The 23,299-nt window shown below is 39.5% G+C and overlaps 1 protein-coding gene across 5 annotated transcripts in view; it reads left to right on the top strand.

The window, feature by feature from the left end:
- The window catches only part of Vmat (Vesicular monoamine transporter), a 253,365-nt gene that overhangs the window by 189,484 nt on the left and 40,582 nt on the right, over positions 1-23,299 (top strand). For all 5 annotated transcript variants that reach the window (XM_083143239.1, XM_083143240.1, XM_083143236.1 and 2 more), the window contains 3 exons: positions 681-828; positions 17,971-18,183; positions 20,105-20,264. In XM_083143239.1, coding sequence (XP_082999365.1) covers positions 693-828; positions 17,971-18,183; positions 20,105-20,264 — 509 coding nt within the window. In that variant the 5' untranslated portion in view covers positions 681-692. The remainder of the gene's footprint in view (positions 1-680; positions 829-17,970; positions 18,184-20,104; positions 20,265-23,299) is intronic.

The following is a 23,299-nucleotide window of genomic DNA, read 5'->3' as shown; positions in this document are numbered from 1 at the left end:
AAGAAGTCTTTAAACAAGCACAAAGGACACTAGACGAATTGAGACACAAGATTGAACAATGTGCTGCAACTGTCACCCGGAAAACTCTGAATCTAGTTTTTGACAACAGGTATTTCGAGTACTGGAAGTGTTGAACAGACATGGTGATTGTGTAAACAAAATTTGAAGTATGTTTTCTCGACAACTGTAGTTATTTTGCTTGTGGGATGAAAATAAAATTTAGTTATCGGGGTGTTTCATTTGAAAAGCCCTATACCTTTACATTTTAACTTGGTTAAGTGCGATTTTAAGTGTATTTAGCTAAAATATAGTGATCTTCGATGTAAGTCTTGAAGCTTTCCTGGCGATGAATGATGAAAAGATTCTCTCAGGCTATCGACCAGGTGAGTTGTGGAAAAGATTCCAAGTTTCGAGAGCTAACGTTACTTCTACCCTGAAGATGAGAAGATGTTAGCTCTCCAAAGCTTGTAATCCTTTCCACAACTCACCTGGTCGTTAGCCCGAGAGAATCTTTTCATCATAATGTTCTTCCAGACACATTCATGTACACAAATCGCCCTTATTATTTGGTCTGGGAAAGTCAGTTTTTTTATGAAACTGCAGACATCCTGATGTTGCAATATGCAATCAATGACTGTTTAGGAAGTTGTGTTTTAACATGAATTGTGTTCTATTTGTAGGTCCGGGTCGGCATGACGGTAGTTCAGGACTATGTGGCCGGATCCCGTTTTTCCAACTACTTGCAACAATGCAGGGAGTCGCGGCGACTGGTCCTCATCATCGTCGCCATCGCTCTGCTGCTCGACAACATGCTCCTCACCACTGTTGGTAAGTTTCACCTTCCCTTCTTGACAATTAGCAGGAAGAGTGGGATGCGGTAACGGGGAAAAACGCACGCTATTAAGCCCACCAGTGCAAGGTGTTCCTCTTCACGCCCCTCCCGTCCAGAATAAGTTCTTCTAACTCGGCTGCGTATTGGACACAGCCGTCTCACCCATGGCTACTTGCTGTAAGGGCTGGACCCTACAATGTGTCATGTTTGAGATGCCGTTTTAAGCATTCGGCATAGTCTTCTTGAATGTGCCGAATTTGCTTTCCTCAGGCAGACTTTTCATCTTCCCGACTGTGTGTCATCCCTGTTAGGAGATGACGAAAGTGTTTTATCCAATGCTTTTAGCTTTTAACGCAGAGCTGGTCCCTTCCACTGTCCGTGAGGAAGTTCTTAGTTTAGTTACTTTTAATGTGTTGTGTTTGCCTTGTACAGATCTATTTACAACCTTGCACTTTTAACTTTCTCAAGGAGCTTCTTACACCCCTAGTTTTAGACGAAAGCATTTTTCTTAACATATGTGCCATGACCAAAAAGCTAACCAAGTAAAGTGAGAAATGTTATGGCATTTCAGATGCCATGGCATATTTCATGGCATTTCTCAAGGATAGGGTCGATCGATCCTATTTCCGTAGAATTTTTCGTAGCATAACCAATCAGATGTTGGCCGACCCTGTGGCCGAGTGGTTAGCACATCGCGCTGCGACGCCAAGGGTCCCGGGTTCGAATCCTGGTCGGGCTTGGTTGTTTGTGAATGTCCATTCATCAATTTCATCACTCATCCCCATCTTCGCAAATTAGCCAAGAGGCACAAAACGCGAAGTAAAATAAATTAAATCAATCAATCAATCAATCAACCAACCAATCAGATGCGACCTCTAGGTCACGAGTGCAGCTGTAATGGCGGCCGCGCGAGATGTAAACAATGTATCACTTCACATTTTAAAAAGCCGATAACTATTCAACCGAGAGGAATAACCTTTCATATAAAACATTAGGTACAAAACAATGGCGTTCCATAAATATATACTTCACAATATTTACTGTGCACGTATGGAAGAATATTTTAGTTTCAATTGTAAGCACCCTGCACTCAGCATAGAAGGTGTAACTCGACGTGTCTTTCGTGCTGTATATGTTATACATTGTCATCGCAAAAGCTTACAGAAATTTTACATGAAATGCTTCCGGTGTAAAGTACCGTGTGCTGTAAGATTTTTGGAAGCATTTACGTAGTATTTACGCTAGCAAAAATGTTAAAGGAAATGCTTCCGTTCTAAAGCGGAGCTAAGAAGCCAGCTACTGGAGATTGGAAAAACTTTTCAGTAAGAAGTTTAGATAAGGGGATATTTCACTGTATACCCTGCAGGGTGCATAGTGGCCATGTGCGCCTACGCACCCATCAATGTTCAATCAATCAATCTCCTTTAGCTGTCTTCTGAAGTTCCCAGCAACGTGCTACCAGTACTGTTGGAAAAGGTTTCGGGTAGGGCTGTGCAATATCGATGTCGAAGTTCGATATCGTTTGAATATAGAGATCGAGTTGATATATCGACGACATCGATATACCTATGGGGCAATTCTACTCTATGTATCTAACAATGAATCAATATGGAAATTATTATCTTTTGGATTACATTGAGGTTCAAATGTTTGTGAATGCATATAATTTGCACGAATGAATGAATTGATTTATTTTACTTCGCGTTTCTGCCACTTTGGGCTAATTGCGAAGATGAGGATGAATGATGATAAGATGAAATAGATGAAGGGGGACAATACAAGTCTCACAGAGGATTATACTGGCCATGGGTCCAGACTCCAGAGCCTCGTTAGTCTGCAAAATGCAGTACATATGCATTTCCGCTCTTGATACACATCAACTATCTTGCATTGAAAAGGAAGGAGAGAGCAGAGGATCGGAATCCCTGGATTATTGAATCTGCTTGGGATTGCTTTTTTGTTTGACTTCGCCTTTCTGCGACTTTTAGCCAATAGCGAAGATTTGTATGAGAGATGATAGATGATATGATGAAATTGATGAAGGGACACTCGCAAAGAACACCCATGTCCAGACTAGGTTTCGAACCCGGGACCCCTGGCGTCGTATCGTTCTGTGATAACAATTCCCACATTGGGAACGGCTCGAGATTGCATTTCCTATTCAACACTAAGGGTCTCCCCTGTGACGTAAAGGTAACGCCGTCGCCTTGTATTCAAGGGGTTCCGGGTTCGATACCTCGTGGGGCACTTAATGGTTTGGATCCCACTTTAAACTGTAGGATCAGTCCCTATTAGCCTTTCTGTGCATAAAGTGGACTTAAAACAATAACTCAACTCAACCCTATTCAACTGCGCCACAAAATATTTTGAGAAAATCATTGCATTAATCAAAAATTTTGGATAATTTCGACAAAATTAGGGTAATATACGCCGAGCTAAGCCAGAACACCCCTAACACACTCTCTAGTTTTACTAGTACGGATTACTACATGTAGTTTCCTGTGGAGTACATTGATGTTATGAACCACATCAATCTGCAGCTGGAGAACCAGCTCAGATTTAACAAGCGTTCCTCTCCAGGCAAGAGAAAGTTTTGGCAACCTGCCAAGACCCGGTCGAAAGTTCTTCGCGAGACGACAGATCGAAGGTAGCGACTCAATTGGATACCCGTGTAACAAATAGCGGAGGGCGGAGGGATTTCTTCCTACCCTTGCGTTTGTAGTCCACCAGTGAGGGGGAGGTAAATGGGAGTAATTCTGAAACTTTCTCCATCATGAGATTGTTTATGATCTTACTAGTTTGGTAAGTAATAAATATAGAACTTTTGTACACTTGGGTTGTGTTATTGCCCCTGACCTCCTAGGGAAAAAATAGAGCTGGGAATTATTGAATGGTGATAGAACACGATGGGCGAGTACAAGTATTGATTTTTTTCGGTTAAAGTTCTCTCTTCCCTTTTTTTCATAGGCGAACACACTTTGAAAGGTGTGTAATGTTATATGGGCCAATCCATGACAAAGTGATCCTACCACTCCAAAACTAAAATTAGTCCAAATACTATTTAAACAGCATTCAACTTAAACTTTAGCTTAGTGCGGGACACTAAATAGTTACTTAATTGATATTTAGATGTCCTTGATTGGCTTTAAGAATTCAGATTAACAAAGAGAAGTGGAAATGTGATAAAGGTTGTCTTTGTACATTAAGAATTGAGTGTACAAGCAATGCTCAATAAATTTGTAATTTTCACAAATAATTTTGATTATTAAAATGTATGAGTTGGGGAGGATCTTTTTCACTTTGATATTGTGAGTAATTTGGTATTAAATGGAGTTAATTAATGAGGTATTTACATAGGTAACACCCGGAACTTTTTTTTAAAAAAAAAAAACTAAAAATTAAATTTTTTACACAGTGTGCCTTATAAATATTTAATGTGAGCACCTTTCGTGACGTCCAATGCTTCTAGACGCTTTCGTTCGACACATGTGGACGTCCAGTACCCTTCCCTTCCCATACACATCCAGTGGTTTGGAACTTATTAAACCATCGACGAATGTTGTTATCGGACGGAGGATCACTTCCAAATCGCCGCCGAAAAACTCCCTGAACTGAAACAGCAGGACTTCTGCACGGGAGTCGCCATCTTGTAATTCACCTACGCCGCTGTGACTGATGGGAAACAAATGCTAAGCGCTCAGGGTAGCAAACTTCCACAGCCGTTCTTATCGTACATGTACGATATAATCATTCACCTTCGTCTGCTGCAATATACCAAATACTTGAAACCCATTTCATTTTGGGATACGGTGTATATTTATTTTATTGCAATTACAATGTTAGTAAGAAAAGTCCAGCACAAAGTAAGTGTAAAAGTAACAGTTACTGTTCCTAGATTACTTTTAAAAATGAGTAACTGAAACTACTGGTGATAGTTCATTCTACAGCGTTTTCATTGCATATAAGAGAAACCAAAAACATTGAAACCAATTTCTAAATTGCAAATACCGTACACTACGACAAATAATGTCAAATGTATTGTAAAACATTATATTGTTATCGTGTAGGGTGAAAAATTACATAAAAGTTTATATATTCAAGTAACAACGGATTTAGATTAATGCAACTTGAAGTCACCACGTACAAACAAAAGAAAGTCGAGGAACACTGAGGTGCTGATTTTCTTGTGCTTGTGGTGTTGTTCATTGTTTCTACAGGTAGCGTTTTTAACGGTGGGACAACTGTAATTTACGGCGACATCGCTGTCGTCCTGGTGACTTCACGGTAAAAATACGGTCAATTTTTTACAGTGAAAACTATTGACTGAAACTCGCACGCTAACTCCTTCACCACCAAAGTGCCGTCGCTTTCTTTCGCCATTCTCACTCAGGACAAAAAATGGCCAACTTGATCTTCCTCGAGAGTGCGAACCTGGATAGAACGCCACTTGGCTGACTTTCTTTTGTTCCCTAAATCGCCCGACACTTTCGCCCTCTTCTTCTGAAGTAGGAAAGCATTTTATTTCTTTATTCTTCAGGAGAAAATTGGCCAGTACTCTGGTACATTTTCTCCGAGCATCGTCGCTGCCTCGACTCCCCTCGAGAGAGCTTCGTTGAGGCAAGATAGATGGCGCAGCGGGGCAGGAGGGACAAATGCCTGTTGCATAATTTCCAGGATAAGCGTCGTGTTGAATGGAATCCTCCGAAGCAACAGGTTACAAGTTCCACCACTGGGTCTGCTATCGGTTTCGCACATGGTCAGAAAGTTCCGTTTAGGATGCTGTCAGGCACGTATCTAGAAATAAATTCGAACAGTGTCTCAGTAATAATAATAGTAATTCAATTAAAATAATATAATTACATTATATTCAATTAACACTAATTAAAATAAATAAATAAATTACTATTATATTATTATTACGTGAATAGGTAAAAAGACCGAATAAGAATAAAGATATAACCACGTATTCATTATCTAGATTATCTGTGATTATGATCGGCATAATTTCAATAGAAACAAGTGTCCTGGCAAAGATTTTAATGTCAAATAGATGAAGAAGTCAACATTTATTGAATTAGAAAAGGAGGAGAAAATCATGGTTACTATTTTATACATATTATCATAAATAGTAGTAATAATAATAATAATAATAACCCATAGCTCTACAGCCCGATGAGGGCCTTGGCTTACCTACCGACTGCTGGTCTCCCTCCCACACTGTTCCTCCGTCACCTGTTGTAGCGTGGAGATCTTAGACCAGTATTGGAGTGTCGGGGGATCAGCCCGACGAGCCCCCAGCCGTTGCAGGTCTTCTCGACCGGGTTACGCTCACTCACTCAGAGCTTCCCAATTTCCTCACGATGGTGGGTTGCCACCGGCCCTATACGTAGGCCGAATAAATTCCGACCAGAGCCGGATTCGAACCTACGCCGTCCCGCAGCGAACGATCTCAAGACGAGTGAACGCCTTAACCCGCTCGACTACGGAGGAGGACCATAAATAGTAGTGTGTAAGCATAAAACTTTGCAATTCTCCTTCAAAATCGTATGATCCCAATATAATCCTTCCCTTCCGTTAAGATGAAATTATAACTACCGATTATACAATAAATGCTAAACAAGTATATTTTCATTATTTAATTTTAGTACTAGTTAAGTTTTTCGGGGCGGGGTCCGTATCCCCTGGATCCCCTCTTAAATACGTCCTTGGCTGCTATGGTAAACCCTAAAATTGCATCCTTCGTCAAACATATTACATACATTTCTGCATAGGACAATTTTCGCTCGCTCGTTCTCTTATCCCACCCTTGAGCGTGCTACGTTCGAGCGTATGCAATGGGACATCATTTTAATCTGATAATAATCGTAGACACATCTATGTAAAATTACCGCCTTGGTAGTTTCAGCCCATAATCATCTATTTAATTTTCATACATCGATGTGTATTGGTAAGATAGATTAAACTACATTCGGGTCATCGGTTTACCCAGATGAATCCTGATATTTAGGCAACACGTTAAACAGTAAAGATTGGCGGGTTTCATAAGCGGCAGGAAAGTTAGGAAGTAAATCATATTTCTCCTTTAGAATTGGAGCCAAGTTTCTCAAAATATATTGTTACGACTCCCTTGCCAAACAATTTTTACTCTCACTTCATCAAGTCATTCCGCTTCGAGAAATGAGGCAATTTCGTAATCCAGATCAAATTTTGATAAATTTGGACTTACAAATTGCTCGAGGATTTCTCAAAAGCTCGAATACATTTTGACTACGATATCTAAGTTGAAGTCTAATAGGTGTAGTAATTGTTTTGTTGGCAAAGATTTTCGAGTTATGCCGGTCCCGCGTTCGATTTCCGGCACATTGCACAGTCAGTGGTTCGGATTCAACTTTAAACCACGGCATCCGTGGCGGAGTGGTTATCACACCGGGTTCGAATCCCGGACTGGCATGGGTGTTATTTCTGAGTTGCCCTTTATCAATTTCATCATATCGTCACTCACCATCTTCACGATTAGCCAAAAGTGGCAGAAAAGCGAAGTAAAATAAACCAAATCAGTCAATCCACTTTAAACTGTAGGCCCGGTCCCGATTAGCCTATAAGTGTTGTTGTTGTTTTATGTCCTATTGTCATTTGTTAAATTTGCGACATTCTTATACTAAGTATCTTGTGCTCAAGGATAAACACTCAAGCAAGGCAGGAAGGGAATATTTTAGGATCCAGGTGTCTTTTTTCCTTCAAATGACAGCTTATCAGAGCATAAAGTAGCCTTAAAACAAATTTTGCCACAACTTTTATATTTTCTCACCTCCGAGATAAATCTACAAAACCAGTAAAGGCAATCCCCTTCATCGCCCCACAATATAACTCATGACCGTGGGATAATTTACATGATGCTACATGTTAACTGATTTCTGTACCGGATTATATTTGCCCATCCGGAAGAAAATGCGAAGAAAAGAAGTTTCAGGAAAGAGAAAGATGAGATTTGCATCCCTAAGTGACAAAGCCTCGCAGCATCCTTCACGGTGTACCTTGCCAATGATCTCCGTGAGAGAGAAAAGAAGAGAGTTTCTCCAAGAAGAACATCCTCCGCTTCTCCTTCCGGAATAGGGGCGAAGAAAGAATAGGGGCGGCGGATGGGTGGGTGGGGGGGGTAGGCCAAGAGAGGTTCCACACAACTCCCACATCGATTCCAACAAACTCCGCTGACTAGTGGCTAACCAGGATCCATTCTTCCCCCTTCGCCGTCCCTGAATAAAACATGAACGGCGGGCTTTTAAGAGTTATCGAGGCGATAACTTTTTGACCGTTGCTGCCCGGGAGGCTTCCCTCCCCCCTTCCCCCCGCACCTTCCTCCGAAAAGCTCTTTCCATCTCGCGGTCTCTCCCCACCCCCCTCTCTCTTAACCTCTCCGCTTGTTCCTTGCTTTAATGAAAAACTCCTTTTCTCGCCTTGGTGTAATAGCCTGAAGCAACAGTGCCAAACGAGTCGGGCACAAATCGAAACGTCTGGGAAGACGCTCCAAGCTGCGGGCGTCGATTTGATGGGCAACAATGGGGATGGGGGGGGAGATGTCAACAAGTATTTGACGGAAGCTGCCGAGTGTTGCTTCCGGCACGTAATGCTTTATGATCTCGTACAAAACATGCTGACATGGAGAGAGATGTTCGACAAGAATAGCCAAAAAGCATTGGGGCACTTTCGGAAATCAACAACTGAATTTTTAGTGTTATGTGAAAATTCTGTTGTATCTGGTAACCTTGCTACCTATATCACTTAGAACAGGGTTGGCAACATTTGTGTTTTTTTTTAAAAGAAACAAATAAAACAGTTTTGTTACAAACATATTTTAATCAAAAACAAAAAAAAACATACTTTAAACAAATAAAACTCTAAAACACAGTGGCGGCGATTGGGGGGGGGGGGGTGAGGAGACAGTTGTCCTCCTACTTTTTGCCCTTTTGCTCCCCCACGGTCTACGAAACCTTATCTACTAAGGGAAAGTAAACTGTCCTTGCAGTCTTAACACCTTGCCCCCCCCTTAATTTTGGAACCCACTACTAAAACATAACACCAAGAAGACTTATTTTGTAAAAATGATTGATAAGGAATCCGTTAATAATCCAAGGAACGACTGTGTTTCTAATTACAAAGTAAACATTTGGCTAACTTTTAAAAATTGTATTTACGTTACTTGTAAATCTCGCATGTAGGCTCCTCGAGAAGGTTCAACTCTTTCACGATTGACATTCCCCACTACTACTATCTCCGTGGCAGCTACTCAGTTTTCCGAAATATCATATATTATTGTGAACGAATACATTGACATTATCAACAATATATAAATTCGGAACAAAACTGCATTTTCCATGTAAACTATTTAATTGTAAAAGATAACACCGTTAAGCCTTGTTTCCATGATATGAAAAACTAAAGTTGCTGACCAAGGCAGTAATTTATTTTATTATAAAACATAAACTAAACGTAACGTTTCAACCTTCTAGCAAGGTCTTCTTCAGACTCTGCACAAAGTACAAATGTAACAAGGTACAAAAACAGGACGATATATATACACAAACATTACTCTCCTCCAGACTATTAGAAAGCTGTTCTGGAACATTCTAGCAGGTGGCTTTCCCTTGTCAACTGTACTTTCACCTAAAAGGCTAAACATATTTACTTCCATATAGAATGTGGTTGGACGCTTCATCTCACGCTCTTTTTCCTTCATTCTTCTTCCTTCTCCTCTCCTCTCTCTCTCTTGTCCTTTCCACTCTTTCTAAAACCTTCTCCCATTCTTTGTTTAACTTCAGTCCCCCATTCCAGTTCATTGTGTCTTCTTCACCTTTCTTCTCTATTTCCTTGGCTTCCTTCCATTTTCTCACTAGCATTCTCTTCTCCCTTCCTATCTGCTTAGCCTCATGCCACTCTGTCATATCCTGTTTCTCTCGTGTGTTTAAATATCGCATTTCTCTCTCTACGTCGTACATCATCCCTATGATGTTTCAACCTGTCTTTCAGACTCTTTTTCGTTTCTCCTATGTATACACTCTGACATTCTTTACATTTCACTTTGTAGATAATCCCTTCCTCTTCTCTGTTTTCCTTTTTCCTCTTTGCATTCTTCGCTATTCTTAAGATGCTTCTCCCTCCCTTCCTGTAAAAGGGTGTTAAACAATGGAAGAAAAGAATAGCCACGTGATTTAAACGTGGCCCACAGGTACTCATTACGATATGTTTCTTCCGTAACTGAATATACAGTTATCGACCATGAACATATTTCTGTGCACAGTAAACTAAATGACAGATTGAATGAAAAGTCGAGAGTTGCCATATACACAAATAACCACTGACTATCAAAATGTGTTTGATATGTTTAAAACATTTGAATGGCCCTTCATGAATTTCATCATATCACTCATTCTCATTTTCGCGGTTAGCCAAAAGTGACAGAAAAGTAAAGTAAAATGAACTAAATCAATTAATCACTGAATTAAACTAACTCTAATTAACGATCTAGGCCTCCCCGATGGCGCAGTGGTAGCGTCGTTGCCTTGTAATCAAGGGGGCCCGGGGTTCGATACCCGATGGAGGCACTTAGTGGTTTGGATCCTACTTTAGACTGTAGGTCGAGTCCCGATTAGCGTTTCTGTGCATGAAGTAGACTTTAAAACACCAACTCAATCAATCTAATAAACGATCTGGCCAGATCACACACATACAAACACATACTAATTCACACAGAAGAATAAAATAATACAAGTACGGATGTATACAATTATATACATAGAAACAAGACGCGATCTTTGAGGATTAGATAGCCTCAAATCATTTGGTCATATCACGAAAGATATCCGTGCCACATAAGAGTCAAATGTCACGTCTCTACGAGACTCCCCTTCTTCGCAGCGAAGAGAAGAGAACGTAAGTTATTTTTTAATAAAGATTTCTCTCTGTTAGTCTTGTATTCTCAGTTTTCTGCTTTAACTTGTTCCGCTATAATGCAGTCATTCTGCAGGAGTTTGCATTTTGTAGCGGACAGAAACCATTCAATCTGTCTTTCAGAGCATCGTTGTGGACCTAGCAAAGAAAGCTACAAGTCAACCCTTTCGCGGATGCGTCCCTGATTTGTGTTTCCCTATTTTTATACAATTTCTTAAACTTCTATACAAAAATTGTCTTACGTGGATAATTTATTTTTCTTCACAGTGCTACAGAAACACACCACACTACATAACCAGGCAAAGATGCGGGAAATGAATGCATTTTACACCAATTCATTCAGTATACGACTTTTTCGTTAAATTGTTTTAAAATTATTCGGTTGTTTCCATTGGAAATCCTCGTTGCATATTTTAATTGAATGTGCATGTGGTATCATATGGTGCCTTTTTTTAAAAAGCAAGATTGCATTTTGTTTAATTTCCTATTCATTTCAATTTTTAACCTGAAACTAACAAATTTAATGGTCATTTTTACGTCATTTTTTAGGACATTCTATAGGTCATCAACTTCTGCTCCCTAGTCATCACCTGATTTTCATAGCCTATAGCTTGGGTTTTAAATTAAACAAAGTAGATTTTTCTGTGTTAAACTTTTATTGATACTTGTAAGTTTTATGTCCTCAAGTTTTAAAGAAAACATCCAATAAATGATCACCATTCGAATTGATGCAAATTTGGGCTCCTTTCATTGCGTTGGTGATGTTGAAAAGAATCTGCGGGGCATGTTTTCAATTTCATGCTGAATATTGTTCTTTAGTTGCTGTAACGTCTCTGGCTTATTCACATAAACCAGTAACTTCAAATATCCCCAAAGGAAGCAACACGACGAATGGTATCAAGATTCCTTAAAAATATTGTCACAATTTTTCCACGTTCTTGTGGGGTGTACTTATTCATTTTCGCACACAATAAATTTCGAGACTATTTTCTATTTAACGTACAAAACACTACTGATATAAACAACAAGATGTCAAAATAAAGGTCAGTTCAAATAGGATGATGACGTTTACGTCACCTTTTAGAATTCTTTAAACGTAGAACGTAGGCCAAGTTTGGCATACTTTCGCTGTAAAGTGGCTATGGCTGAGAGACTGAAAGTAATAATGTTTCATGATGGAAGAAATTAATGAATACTTACAATTAGATATGGCAGGCACATTATCTAAGATCTATATGGTCCCTTATATTTGTTATGGCTATACTAAACTTAAAAACTGAGGTGTAAGGAGTAACCTTTTCCGAAGACACCAAAATGTGAACACCCTTCCACTTACTACACTTTGGGATGCATTTTGCAGACTAGCGAGGTTCCGGCGTCTGGACTCGCAGCCAATATAATCCTCTCTGTGGCTGGTGTTGTGTGGTCCATGTATGTGTGTGATTATGCCTTCGTAGGGCCCGGATTTTGATGACCTAAAAATCTTTGAAAAATGACCCAAAAATTCGTACAAAACTCAATCTGCTTATTGAAAATAGTATATATATTCCAAGACAAACAATTTAACAATTGATTCTTCACCTTGGTGTGTTGTACGGACTGTGAATAAGAAACTTGACAATGTTGCATTTCGCTATTTTCAGACAGGCTTTGTTGCGCTGGTAGTGAAACACAGAGTAAGTACCGCAAGATAACATTCAGACAAAACAGAAATTGTTGAACTTCTTATGTTTCACCATGCAATGACACAAATTTTTAAAAAAAAACATGACCTAAATATGACGCAAAATTTTAAAAAATGACCGAAAAATAAAAACTGGTAATAAAATGATCAAAAAATGACCCAAAAAGATTGCATTTCTTCAACCTGAGGAGGGTGTTTAGGATTTCTGTGCTAGTTAGCAATGTCTACGGAGCACCAGTTAAAAGATGAAATGTCATCAAAATCCGGACCCTCTCATCTTTTCGCGATTAGCCAAAATTGGCAGAAGAGCGAAGTAAAATAAACCAATAAAATCTACAATAAACTGAACTTCCATGGCGCAACAGCTCTCTAAGGGCCAAGGCCTGCCAGAGCGGCTTTTTCATTGGGCAACGCCTGGTCAGTGCACAGTCCCATCGCCTCTGTTTTCTGGGTTTGAAGACCAGAGCCCGCTACCAGGAGCGTATATTCTATACTAGCTAGGCTATCTGCGAAGCCTGAAGTCTAGAGAATAAAATTCAGGAGAAAAATCGATCAGAAATTGTAAATAAAATTATTCATATCAGTGAGATGGTGATGCTGATTCTGGAGTTGGCAACCTGATTTCTTATGAGTTGGCAACCTGATTTCTTATGAGTTGGCAACCTGATTTCTTATGAGTTGGCAACCTGATTTCTTATGAGTTGGCAACCTGATTTCTTATGAGTTGGCAACCTGATTTCTTATGAGTTGGCAACCTGATTTCTTATGAGTTGGCAACCTGATTTCTTGTGGGTTGGCAACCTGATTTCTTGTGAGTTGGCAACCTGATTTCTTGTGAGTTGGCAACCTGATTTCTTGTGGGTTGGCAACCTGATTTCTTGTGGGTTGGCAACCTGATTTCTTGTGGGTTGCCAACCTGATTTCTTGTGGGTTGGCAACCTGATTTCTTGTGAGTTGGCAACCTGATTTCTTGTGAGTTGGCAACCTGATTTCTTGTGAGTTGGCAACCTGATTTCTTATGGGTTGGTAAATTTATTTCTATTCATAGCATAGGACCACGTGACATAAACTGTTTCCATGATAACCAAAAACTCAATACGCTGACCAAGGCAGAAATTTATTTTTTTCTAAAACATAAACTAAACGTTAAGTTTCAACCTTCTAGCAAGGTCATCTTCAGACTCTGTACCAAACACAAATGAAATAAGGTACAAAACAGGAAGATATATATATATACAAAAATCACTCCCTCCAGACACACGAACATTCCTTTCCAGGCGATTTAGATAAACATTGCCTTTCGTCTGGAACGTGGTTGGACTCCTTATCTCTCGCTCTTTTTCCTTATCCTTTCTTTCTTCATTTCTCTTCCTTCTTTTCTCCTCCTTCGCTCTTGTCCTTTCCACTCTTTCTAATACCTTCTTCCATTCTTTTTTTATCTTCAGTCCCTCATTCCAGTTCATTGTGTCTTCCTGTTATGCACCTTATTTCATTTGTATTTGGTACAGAGTCTGAAGAAGACCTTGCTAGAAGGTTGAAACGTAACGTTTAGTTTGTTTTAGAAAAAAATAAATTTCTGCCTTGGTCAGCATATTGAGTTTTTGGTTATCATGGAATCAAGGCTTAATGGTGTTATCATTGGGAAATTATGACAATGTTTAACCGATATTTTTGAGAAGAATGAATGTTTTACACTGTCTGAGGTAGTGTTTTAGTGTGTCTTTAGCTTTTAATGTGTTTTGTGTGTCTTAACACAGAAAAACTCTACATCCTTGCACTTTTTTAACTTTTCCAATATGACTTTTACATCCCTTTTAAAAGTAGGTAAGGATTTTGGAAAAGGGATTCTCTCGCCGTATAGTGTGAAGAGTTCAAAATAGACCACATTGGCTGACTCTTCCATTAATATTGACCAAACCATTCATATATTCACAGATTTATGGTCGGACGCGACCAGGGAACGACTTCCGAACCGGCCCTGAAATGTGTGACTGAATCTTTGTTCTTTCACCTACTTTGACGAAATTTAAATATACTCTGTCCCAGCTAACTGTAGAGTAGGCAAACGAAATCAAGTGTCTGCGCAAGTTGTGACGAGAGACGGCTCCACCAATGAACAAGTGAGAGATTTTTGATTTTGATTTGATTTGATTTAGTTTATTTTACTTCGCGTTTTGTGCCTCTTGGCTAATTTGCGAAGATGGGGATGAGTGATGAAATGATGAAATTGATGAATGGACATTCACAAACAACCAAGCCCGACCGGGATTCGAACCCGGGACCCTTGGCGTCGCAGCGCGATGTGCTAACCACTCGGCCACAGGGTCGGGCAACAAGTGAGAGAGAACGGGATTGCGTGGAGGGGGGAAAGCGACTGCTGTTATCAGCCTTCCCAGCAGCGTGTACTGCTTCGCTCTGGCCACTCAATTTCCCTCGCTTCTCTGACGCTAAGCTAAGCCTTGCTCCACAGTTAGCTGGAACAGGATATAGTGTACTGTGTCAGTGACAATCTCCTAGACAGTCTTAAGAAACACGGATAAGCCGTTTTGAGTTTTCCAGAATTTTGCAAAAATCTGTGTTTCAATCGGCTTTAAGTTTCTAGAATTTTGAAGAATCTTGTTTCAAACCTTTTTGTTTCTAGAATTTTGAAGAATCTTCTTTCAAACACTTTTGTTTCTAGAATTTTGAAGAATCTTGTTTCAAACCTTTTTGTTTCTAGAATTTTGAAGAATCTTCTTTCAAACCTTTTTGTTTCTAGAATTTTGAATATCAGTTTCAACAATTTTAAGTTTGTAGAATTTTGAATAACCTCAGTTTTAAGCTTTTTTTATGTAACCTTCTAGAATTTTGAAGATTTTTTTTGAAACCTTTTTGTTTCTAGAATTTTGAATATCAGTTTCAACAATTTTAAGTTTGTAGAATTTTGAATAATCTCAGTTTTAAGCTGTTTTATGTAACTTTCTAGAATTTTGAAGTATCTGTTTCAAGCCTTGTAAGTTTCTAGAGTTTTGAATAACCTCAGTTTCAAGCCATGTTAAGTTTCTAGATTCTTGAATTCTCAGTTTCCTATCTATTTTTAGTTTAGAAAGTTTCTTTGCAGTACTTCCTTTAAACGTTACACCCGAGTGTTGACAAAAGGCCAGCCCTCCCTTAAACCTCTTCCCTGTTGCCTCTTCGCCATGGCGTCTTGTTCTGATATTGGCTCGTTGACTTTAGATTGCTGAATTTCACTTACCCTGAGTTATTTACCCTTCCAGTTCATCGTGCAGTGATGTAATAAGCGTGTTCGATATCCCTCGGCGAGGGAGAGGTTATATTGACGTGGAGGACGGCGAAGAGGGGAACGGAGGGGGAGGTCTCCCCGTTCCTTCAATTTTCGACGCTCTTTTGTCATAATTGCTGCACTGCTGCCATCTGGAAGCAAATGTGTATCGTTAGAACGGTTCCGCTGCGCGTTCCTGTGCTTGAGGATTGGCTTATTGTGCCTAAATCTGGGAAGGTGGATGGATTTTTTTTCTTGTAAAGGGAACTTTGTTATTGTTGCTTTATTTATTCTAGGGATGTTGGAAACAAGTTTCGTATTTATATGATCATTTTTTCTCTCGCGACGACGAAGATGTATGATGGAGGAGGAAACACGACGATGCATGGTTCGAACCTAGGACCCTTGTCGCCGTAGCATACCGTACCTAGCTAACTACTTTGCTACGAAGGCTGGCAAAGTTTCACCTATACATGAATACTTCTAACAAAACAGTAATATGGTCATATGATCCGATAGTCCTTGGATTGAACCACGCTCTGTCTAATACCCTGCCTTCATTCAGTGGCGGCGATTGGGTTCCAAATCTAGGGGGGCAAGAACAGTTTACTTTCCCTTGGCACATAAGGTTTAGCATAGTGCGAGGGCAACTGCCCCCCTCGCCCCTCCTAATCGCCGCCACTACTTTCATTTAATAGATTTTGAAGCTTAGCCTACTGTATCACAAATTTCACAAGCAAAGAAAATCGGACCAAACCTTAGAGCGACACTTGGCACGTGAATGATCGGAAACTGTTCTTGTCTCCTGTTTCGGTAGAGCTATGGTGATTCTAAAGGGTCACTCTAAACCCTCCAACCTTAACCCTAGTCAAAGAAACGTAACGTCAGAGGAAGAACATCAGTCAAATATTGCAACAATGGGTCCTTTATGTTTTTGAAATTCCAAATTCTTAAAATGTCTACATTTTTATGTTGTCAGAAGGGAGGTAGTAGTTCAAAGTAATATGTAATATTTTGCTGAAATTGAGAATGAGTATAGTTTATGCTGTACGTATACTGAGAGCCTAGACAGATAAACACATGCATACTGTATTTTTAAAGCTTTAGTTATTGGTAGCTTACATTAAGAACTAAAATTTGAACACAAATTCCTGTCACAAGTTTTGCATGCGAGTGTATTGAAGCCAGCAGATTAAAAAGAAAAATCAATTCAGACGCGTCATATGAATAGGCATCCGCCCCTCCACCCCTTCCGGCGTAATTTCCACCGCCAGGATTCGACCGGGCAGACAGGGGACAAAACAGAGATGAACGAGTGGGGGCCTGCGACTGACAGCAGATGCCGGTCCCCCCTTCCGCTTCGCCATAGAGAACCTCTCTACTGAGGGGTCCTTTGGCGTTCATCTGCCGTGATGGGAGGTAAACCGTTTACAATGCCACTCCACTCCATTGTACGCCTGTGTGCACCGAGTCATAATGTTAATTAGAAAAAACAAATCTTTCGGCCTTCGATAAATAAGCCGCTACAGGCAATGCCCTTGCTCTAGGTTTTTTTAACACTTTAGTTACTGTGCAACGAACATCTTAGTGGCATTTTGCTCGCTTAAGCATTGTTTTGACTCAACTAAACCTCTAAAAGGTCATTTTCTATCCAGAATTATTCAGAAGAAACGTATGTTTGGTGCAACCCAGATAGCACGTAAGCTTGTGGCAAGCTTACTATAGCTTGCTTATACAGAGCATTTCGTGACATTCGCAACGAGACTTGGCGGCAAGCGGCCCGGCGGCAGCGCTTGTCTTTCCCGGTGAACGGGGTCCGCGACAGTCGCTAGGTCGGCTATTAAAATTACAGTTCTCATAGTGTGTACTAACCTTGACTACAGAAGGTGTTGAAAATGATGTCCCTCTGCTGCAACACATTTCTGAGTTCTCCGAAGGAAATTGGCATTTACACGTGCACGTTCGTCTACTGTAATTCTCCCAATTTCTCGTACAATACTCTCTCTTAACTCACGGATGGTGTGCGGATTGTCTTTGTATACTTTATTTCCCCATTTCCTCTCCACTTTTATTCAGAACTGACCCTGTTACTCTAAACTTTTTTACGAGGTTTAATATAAGCGACTGTCGCTGACCCGTTCACCGGGAAAGACAAGCGCTGATGCCGGGCCGCTTGCCGCCGAGTCTCGTAGCGAATGTCAGGGAATGCTCTATATTAATGTATTCCTTGTTCTCTCTACTTTTCAGTGCCGATCATTCCGGAGTTCCTGCACAAGATAGAACACCCAGATGCTACAGATTGGCCCCCCTCCAGGACGTCAATCACCATCATTCCTCCTGACGTCATCACCAACATCGCGGACCTAGAGGCTAAGAAGTTCGACTTCCTAAGACAACAACTGATGACTGAGATGACCACGGAACACTACAGTAACAACACGACCTCGACCTCAACCGAAGGTACGTTCAGTGCAGCGATCATTCTCCAACGCTTCTTTTCCGCGAATTGCATGCCAAATTTATTTTTGCCTCTTCACTAGCTATAATTAATTTGATTTTAATGAAGTTGGTTGAGGAAAAACTGGTGCAGGGGAACCTCTCCCGGCTGGGATAATTCAAGCCGGGGCCCTGTGGTTGAGAAACGCTGCTTTACATGGATGTACACTCACCGGCAATAAAAAATGGGACACTTATATCCTGCAACACTGCCTTCACTGCAGTACATTCTGTGTTGCCTAACTCGACGGCGATGATACCTTGGAGTTGTGCAACACACACAATGCATTACAGAGAAACTAATATTTCAGGATATAGGTGTCCCATTTTGTATTGCCGGTGATTGTACTGCGACTCTGCCAATATCCTATTCCATTGGGAGTATTCTGTCAGTTCAAATTGAGTGTAAGGTCACGTGCGATAACCAATGTTAATTCATTTATCTTGGAATCCAATAAACAACTGTAGTGTATAGAGGTATTTTTTTTAAACCCGAAAAGTAATTTAAAGTGCCTCACTCGACTGCCTGTTTTGCTAGCATACGTGAGCATACCTGGATGAGCGAACATGTGTAGCGGTATTCTATGCTTGAGACACATACCCATATACAGTGTGTCCGAAGAAAAACTCCGGGGTTTCAAACACGATTATATTACTTTTGTTGCGGCATACAATGGTGTTTGCAGCGTTATCGTGAAGCGACAAACAAGTTTTGCTTCACACATTCCTCCCCAGATAGCAGCAACGTCACTTAGCAGAACAGTCGGAGGTCGCGGCTGGCTTACAGGGGCGCCGCAAAATGTTCCAATATTTTCACTGAAATGACACTTACTTGTTAGTCTACTGATGGTTTTAGAATCATACCATCGCATCAAATTCCATCAATAACATGATTGTTCCAAATATGTGCTTATTTAGTACTTTTTACACATAAAATGTTTCTGAATTTGAAACTTAACTTAACATTGAACTTAAGACAAGCAACCTAACCAGACTAATTAGGCGCTGCGGAAAAATCTTTTAACACTAAGGGGCGATGTGAAACGAAAATTTTGGAAACCCTGGGCTAAGCTGTTCACCCGATTCTCAGAAAAATGGATAGCCTGAATGGATAGCCCATTCCTTGGCCACCGCGAAGTCCCGATTTGACTCCAATTAATTTTTTGTTTGGGGATACGCAAGACATTGTGCATCCAGAAAAAATTCAATCACTTGACCACCTGCGCCAGAGAATAACCACAAACACACATGAAATTCCTATAGATATGTTTACCCGAGTGCGGACTGAAGTGGATCGGTTTGATGTCTGTAAATTTAATTACGCCAAAGGAAATGAAACTTTTAACATTAGCCTACACTTCCATAAAACACGTCTCATAGATTTAAGATTCTGAATCGGGCTCGAAATGGAGCGTTCCAGTTCGTGAAAATCTGGAACCTTACCGTTTCGTCTCATCAGACACGGTGATTGACTGTTCTGTTCATCTAATTGATACTATTTGATGATTAGCTATGTAAATATTTTAATATTAACTATTATTAATTGTAATACAGCGCATGAGTTCACTAGACGTTATCTCGTCGCTCTAGTAACAAGAGATGAAAATAAAGCGTTCCGTTTCGTGAACATTTCCATTTCGAGCCCTGTTCTGAATATAATAAGATAACTTGAATTCAAAACCCTGGAGTTATTTTTCGGACACCCTGTATTTAATAGTATATTGTTGGCAGATTTAATGCAGGTAAATTACACACACAGATCCAATAAAACAGTTAACCATGAATTAGAAAAAAACTTTGGGTAATATAGGATAAACCAAAACCTGGTTATATTTTCATGAGCTCCTTCTTTACACTTGTGTTCTTTATCTTCCTTTAATTTCAGCAAATGTTGAAAACAGCACCACACTTTCGCCGGAAGAGCAACGCAGGAAAACACGACACGAGGAGCTGACGGACGAAACTGTTGAGGTGGGGATTATGTTCGCATCCAAAGCAATTGTCCAATTGATTACGAATCCATTTGTTGGTCCTTTAACTAACAGGTAATGTGGCATTGCAAATTTCTGATATTTTAGTTACGTGGTGGTCTTTTAGCCCAGTCAATAAAGGTTTCATATCGGGAATAATCCGTAAAAGCTGAATTTTGGTCAGTTGTTAGAACACTACTAGTAGTGCAAAATTCCACCCCTCCTCGCGGTGCTTCCCACCCAGCGCCCCCCAAACATCAATTTCGCAGAGACCCAGTTGTTGACCTGTATCTCCGCAACCAATGGTCGTATACAGGAAATCTTTTTTAGTCTTAATCCTCATTAGATGGGCTAGGAAAAAAGATTCTGGTTAATTTTTCAATAATGTTGGTGGTTTGGCCGCAATTAAAAAATAATTATTAAAAAGTGTTTTTTTTTTCTAGTACTTTCTAAAGTTTTTGCCTTGTAACCTTTGAACAAATTAAGTGACAAGAAATTATTTCGAATAAAAGTTGTAACCTAATTTATAAGTTTTAATATATTTTAATGAAAGATGCTCCATAGAATGCGTCTCAAAATGGAGGACAGCACCAAAAAAGGGCGTCTTTATCACAATCCGGCGGTTAAGTCCGGAAGCATTGACTTTTCAATAAAAGTAAGAGACTTAGTATAATCAATTGTTATACCACTTAAGATATGTTCAGTTGAGTATCCAATCGCCATCTGCGTGCTGATGGCCGCCATCTTGAAAAGAGTCCGACATATTGGATATTTTTTATTTGGTATATCTCGGGAACGATGGCACCTGTCAACTTCAGGATTTTTCAGAAATGCTCCAAATCCAAATAGTGTAAACTTTCATAATATATCAATAAATCTATTTTCGTAAAATCAAAATAGAGGTTTTGTAAAAAACTCACTGTAGTACTTTGTCAATAACTGCGAGTTAAAAAGTCGTAATGATTTTCGAACCAAACATGTTACGAAATGTTTGTTACAAAACTTTAGATGAACTGAAACCTCAAAATGTATATTTTATATTTATAAATTTACCTTAAATAACATTTTTAAGAGAAATACAATTTATATAACACCCAATTTATTTTTTTGAAAATATGGCCTTAAGAAAAACACGTAAGCATTTGTAATTGATGGTACGAAAATACTGAAAATTATTTAGAAAATATATTGTTATGAATTTTCCAGAAGTTCGTTTCCCTTCTTTGATCAGGTTTCAAAATCGTATCCTTTAAATTTGCATAATGTACTGGAAGCAAGATTTTCCATTCAACACTTGAAACGTCCAGTGCACTACTTACTTGCGGCATATTTTATGATTTCTCTCTAGTTATCACCAACAAATACCTAGTATTGTCGGCCATTGAGGTATCCAAGGACCACTGTCACACTGTACTTCTCTATCAGAAATCAGCAGAGCTGGGTTGACAAGAGTAAAACCCCATGACTATACGTGTGGAGGTTCTTTCATAATACCGATATTTTATTATTCTAACATCCCCATGCTGACAAAAGTGGATCAAAATATCCCATTCTAGCCATGTGAAAACGAGTAAAAACGATTGGGATGTTTCCCAATAACTACACATTTCCGGATGGCCTTAAACTCAAAACACTTCTCATCATAAACTTTTATCCTCTCTATCTAAGAAACTAAAAGTTAAAATAAATAAAACAGTAATTTTGCCTATAGCATTGTATGAATGTGAAACTTGGTCCCTTACATTAAAAGACAAACGTAAATGAAGAGTATGTGAAAATATTACCCTTAGAAAAATATTTGGACCTAAAATGGATGAGGAGACAGGTGAGTGGAGAAGGTTACGTAATTTAGAACTACACAATTTGTATTCCTCTCCAGGTATTATCAGAATAATTAACTCAAGAAGACTTAGATGGACAGGCCATGTGGCACGAATGGGAGAGGACATAAGAGTTTACAGGATTCTGTTGGGAAACCTGATGGTAAGAGAGACCATAGGATGGCCCGGATGAAGATGGGGGGATAACGTTCATATGGATCTAAAGGAAATCGGTAAGGATGGAAAAGATTGGATTGATCTTGCCCAGTTTGACAGATGGAAGGCTTTTGTTGCTTCAGCCATAAACCTTCGGGTTTAGAAATCCTAGAGAGTGAGTGAGTTATTTAAACTCTGAACCTTTCAGCCTTCAAGATCGGATGAGTTAAAAACTTGCAAGTAAAGAAACAGCCTGGTGTTGGCATGTTATAAACTAGATGAGTTGATTGCAATCGCAGTGTGCAACAGTTTGGATACCACTTCAAACTTCAACCCATTCACGTTATGTAACAGCACTGCTGCTTTTGTTTTAGACTACAAATGATGTATACCTTGTCAACTGTAACACAGAACCTGACTCAAGATATCTTAGTTTTGAAAACTAGTGCAAGGAAGAAACAAAAAAGAGGCCAAAACTCTCAGTGTGACACTTTGAGACAGAACTTCAAATTGTTCACCTGGGAAAGAGCCTTCATGAAATAAACTTCTTTTTATAGACTACATCAATATTCTGTACAACCTGCAGTTGGTATTTCACGCTCAAGACCATTACAACCAATGAAAACTTTCGAGGAATCGGGATTGCGTGGAGGGGGATAAGAGACTGTAGTTACCACCTCTTTAGATCAGCGTATATTGCTTTTACTCCACCCACTCGCTTTCTCCCCTTCTCTACCGTTATGCGCTGCATTGCTCCAGACATTCCCGAGATAGTGCATAGGTGTTTGGTGTTGAATGGGAAATCTTACCTATATTACATTATTAAAGTGTAAGATTTGAATTGAAGATCTGATCAAAACGGGAACAGATGTAATGAGAAATCCATTACAAACTAATTTTTAAAAACAAATTTCAGTATTTTCGGGTCATCAACTACAATGAATGTTTAATTTCTTTCACATAAAAAAACAATTTAACAGAATTTCAATTACTTCTACTTTCAGAAATCAAATTGTGTTGTATATAAATTGCATTTCTCTTAAAAATTTCATTTAAGGTAAATTTATAAACATAAAAATATAGTATTTTGAGGTTTCAGTTCGTCTAAAGTTTTGTAACAAACATTTCATAACA

This window comes from Lepisma saccharinum, chromosome 21 (genome assembly GCF_977018435.1).
Source record: "Lepisma saccharinum chromosome 21, izLepSacc3.1, whole genome shotgun sequence".
NCBI lineage: Eukaryota > Metazoa > Arthropoda > Insecta > Zygentoma > Lepismatidae > Lepisma > Lepisma saccharinum.
Note: the sequence above shows the minus strand (reverse complement) of the source record. Positions and strands in the feature narration are given on the sequence as shown.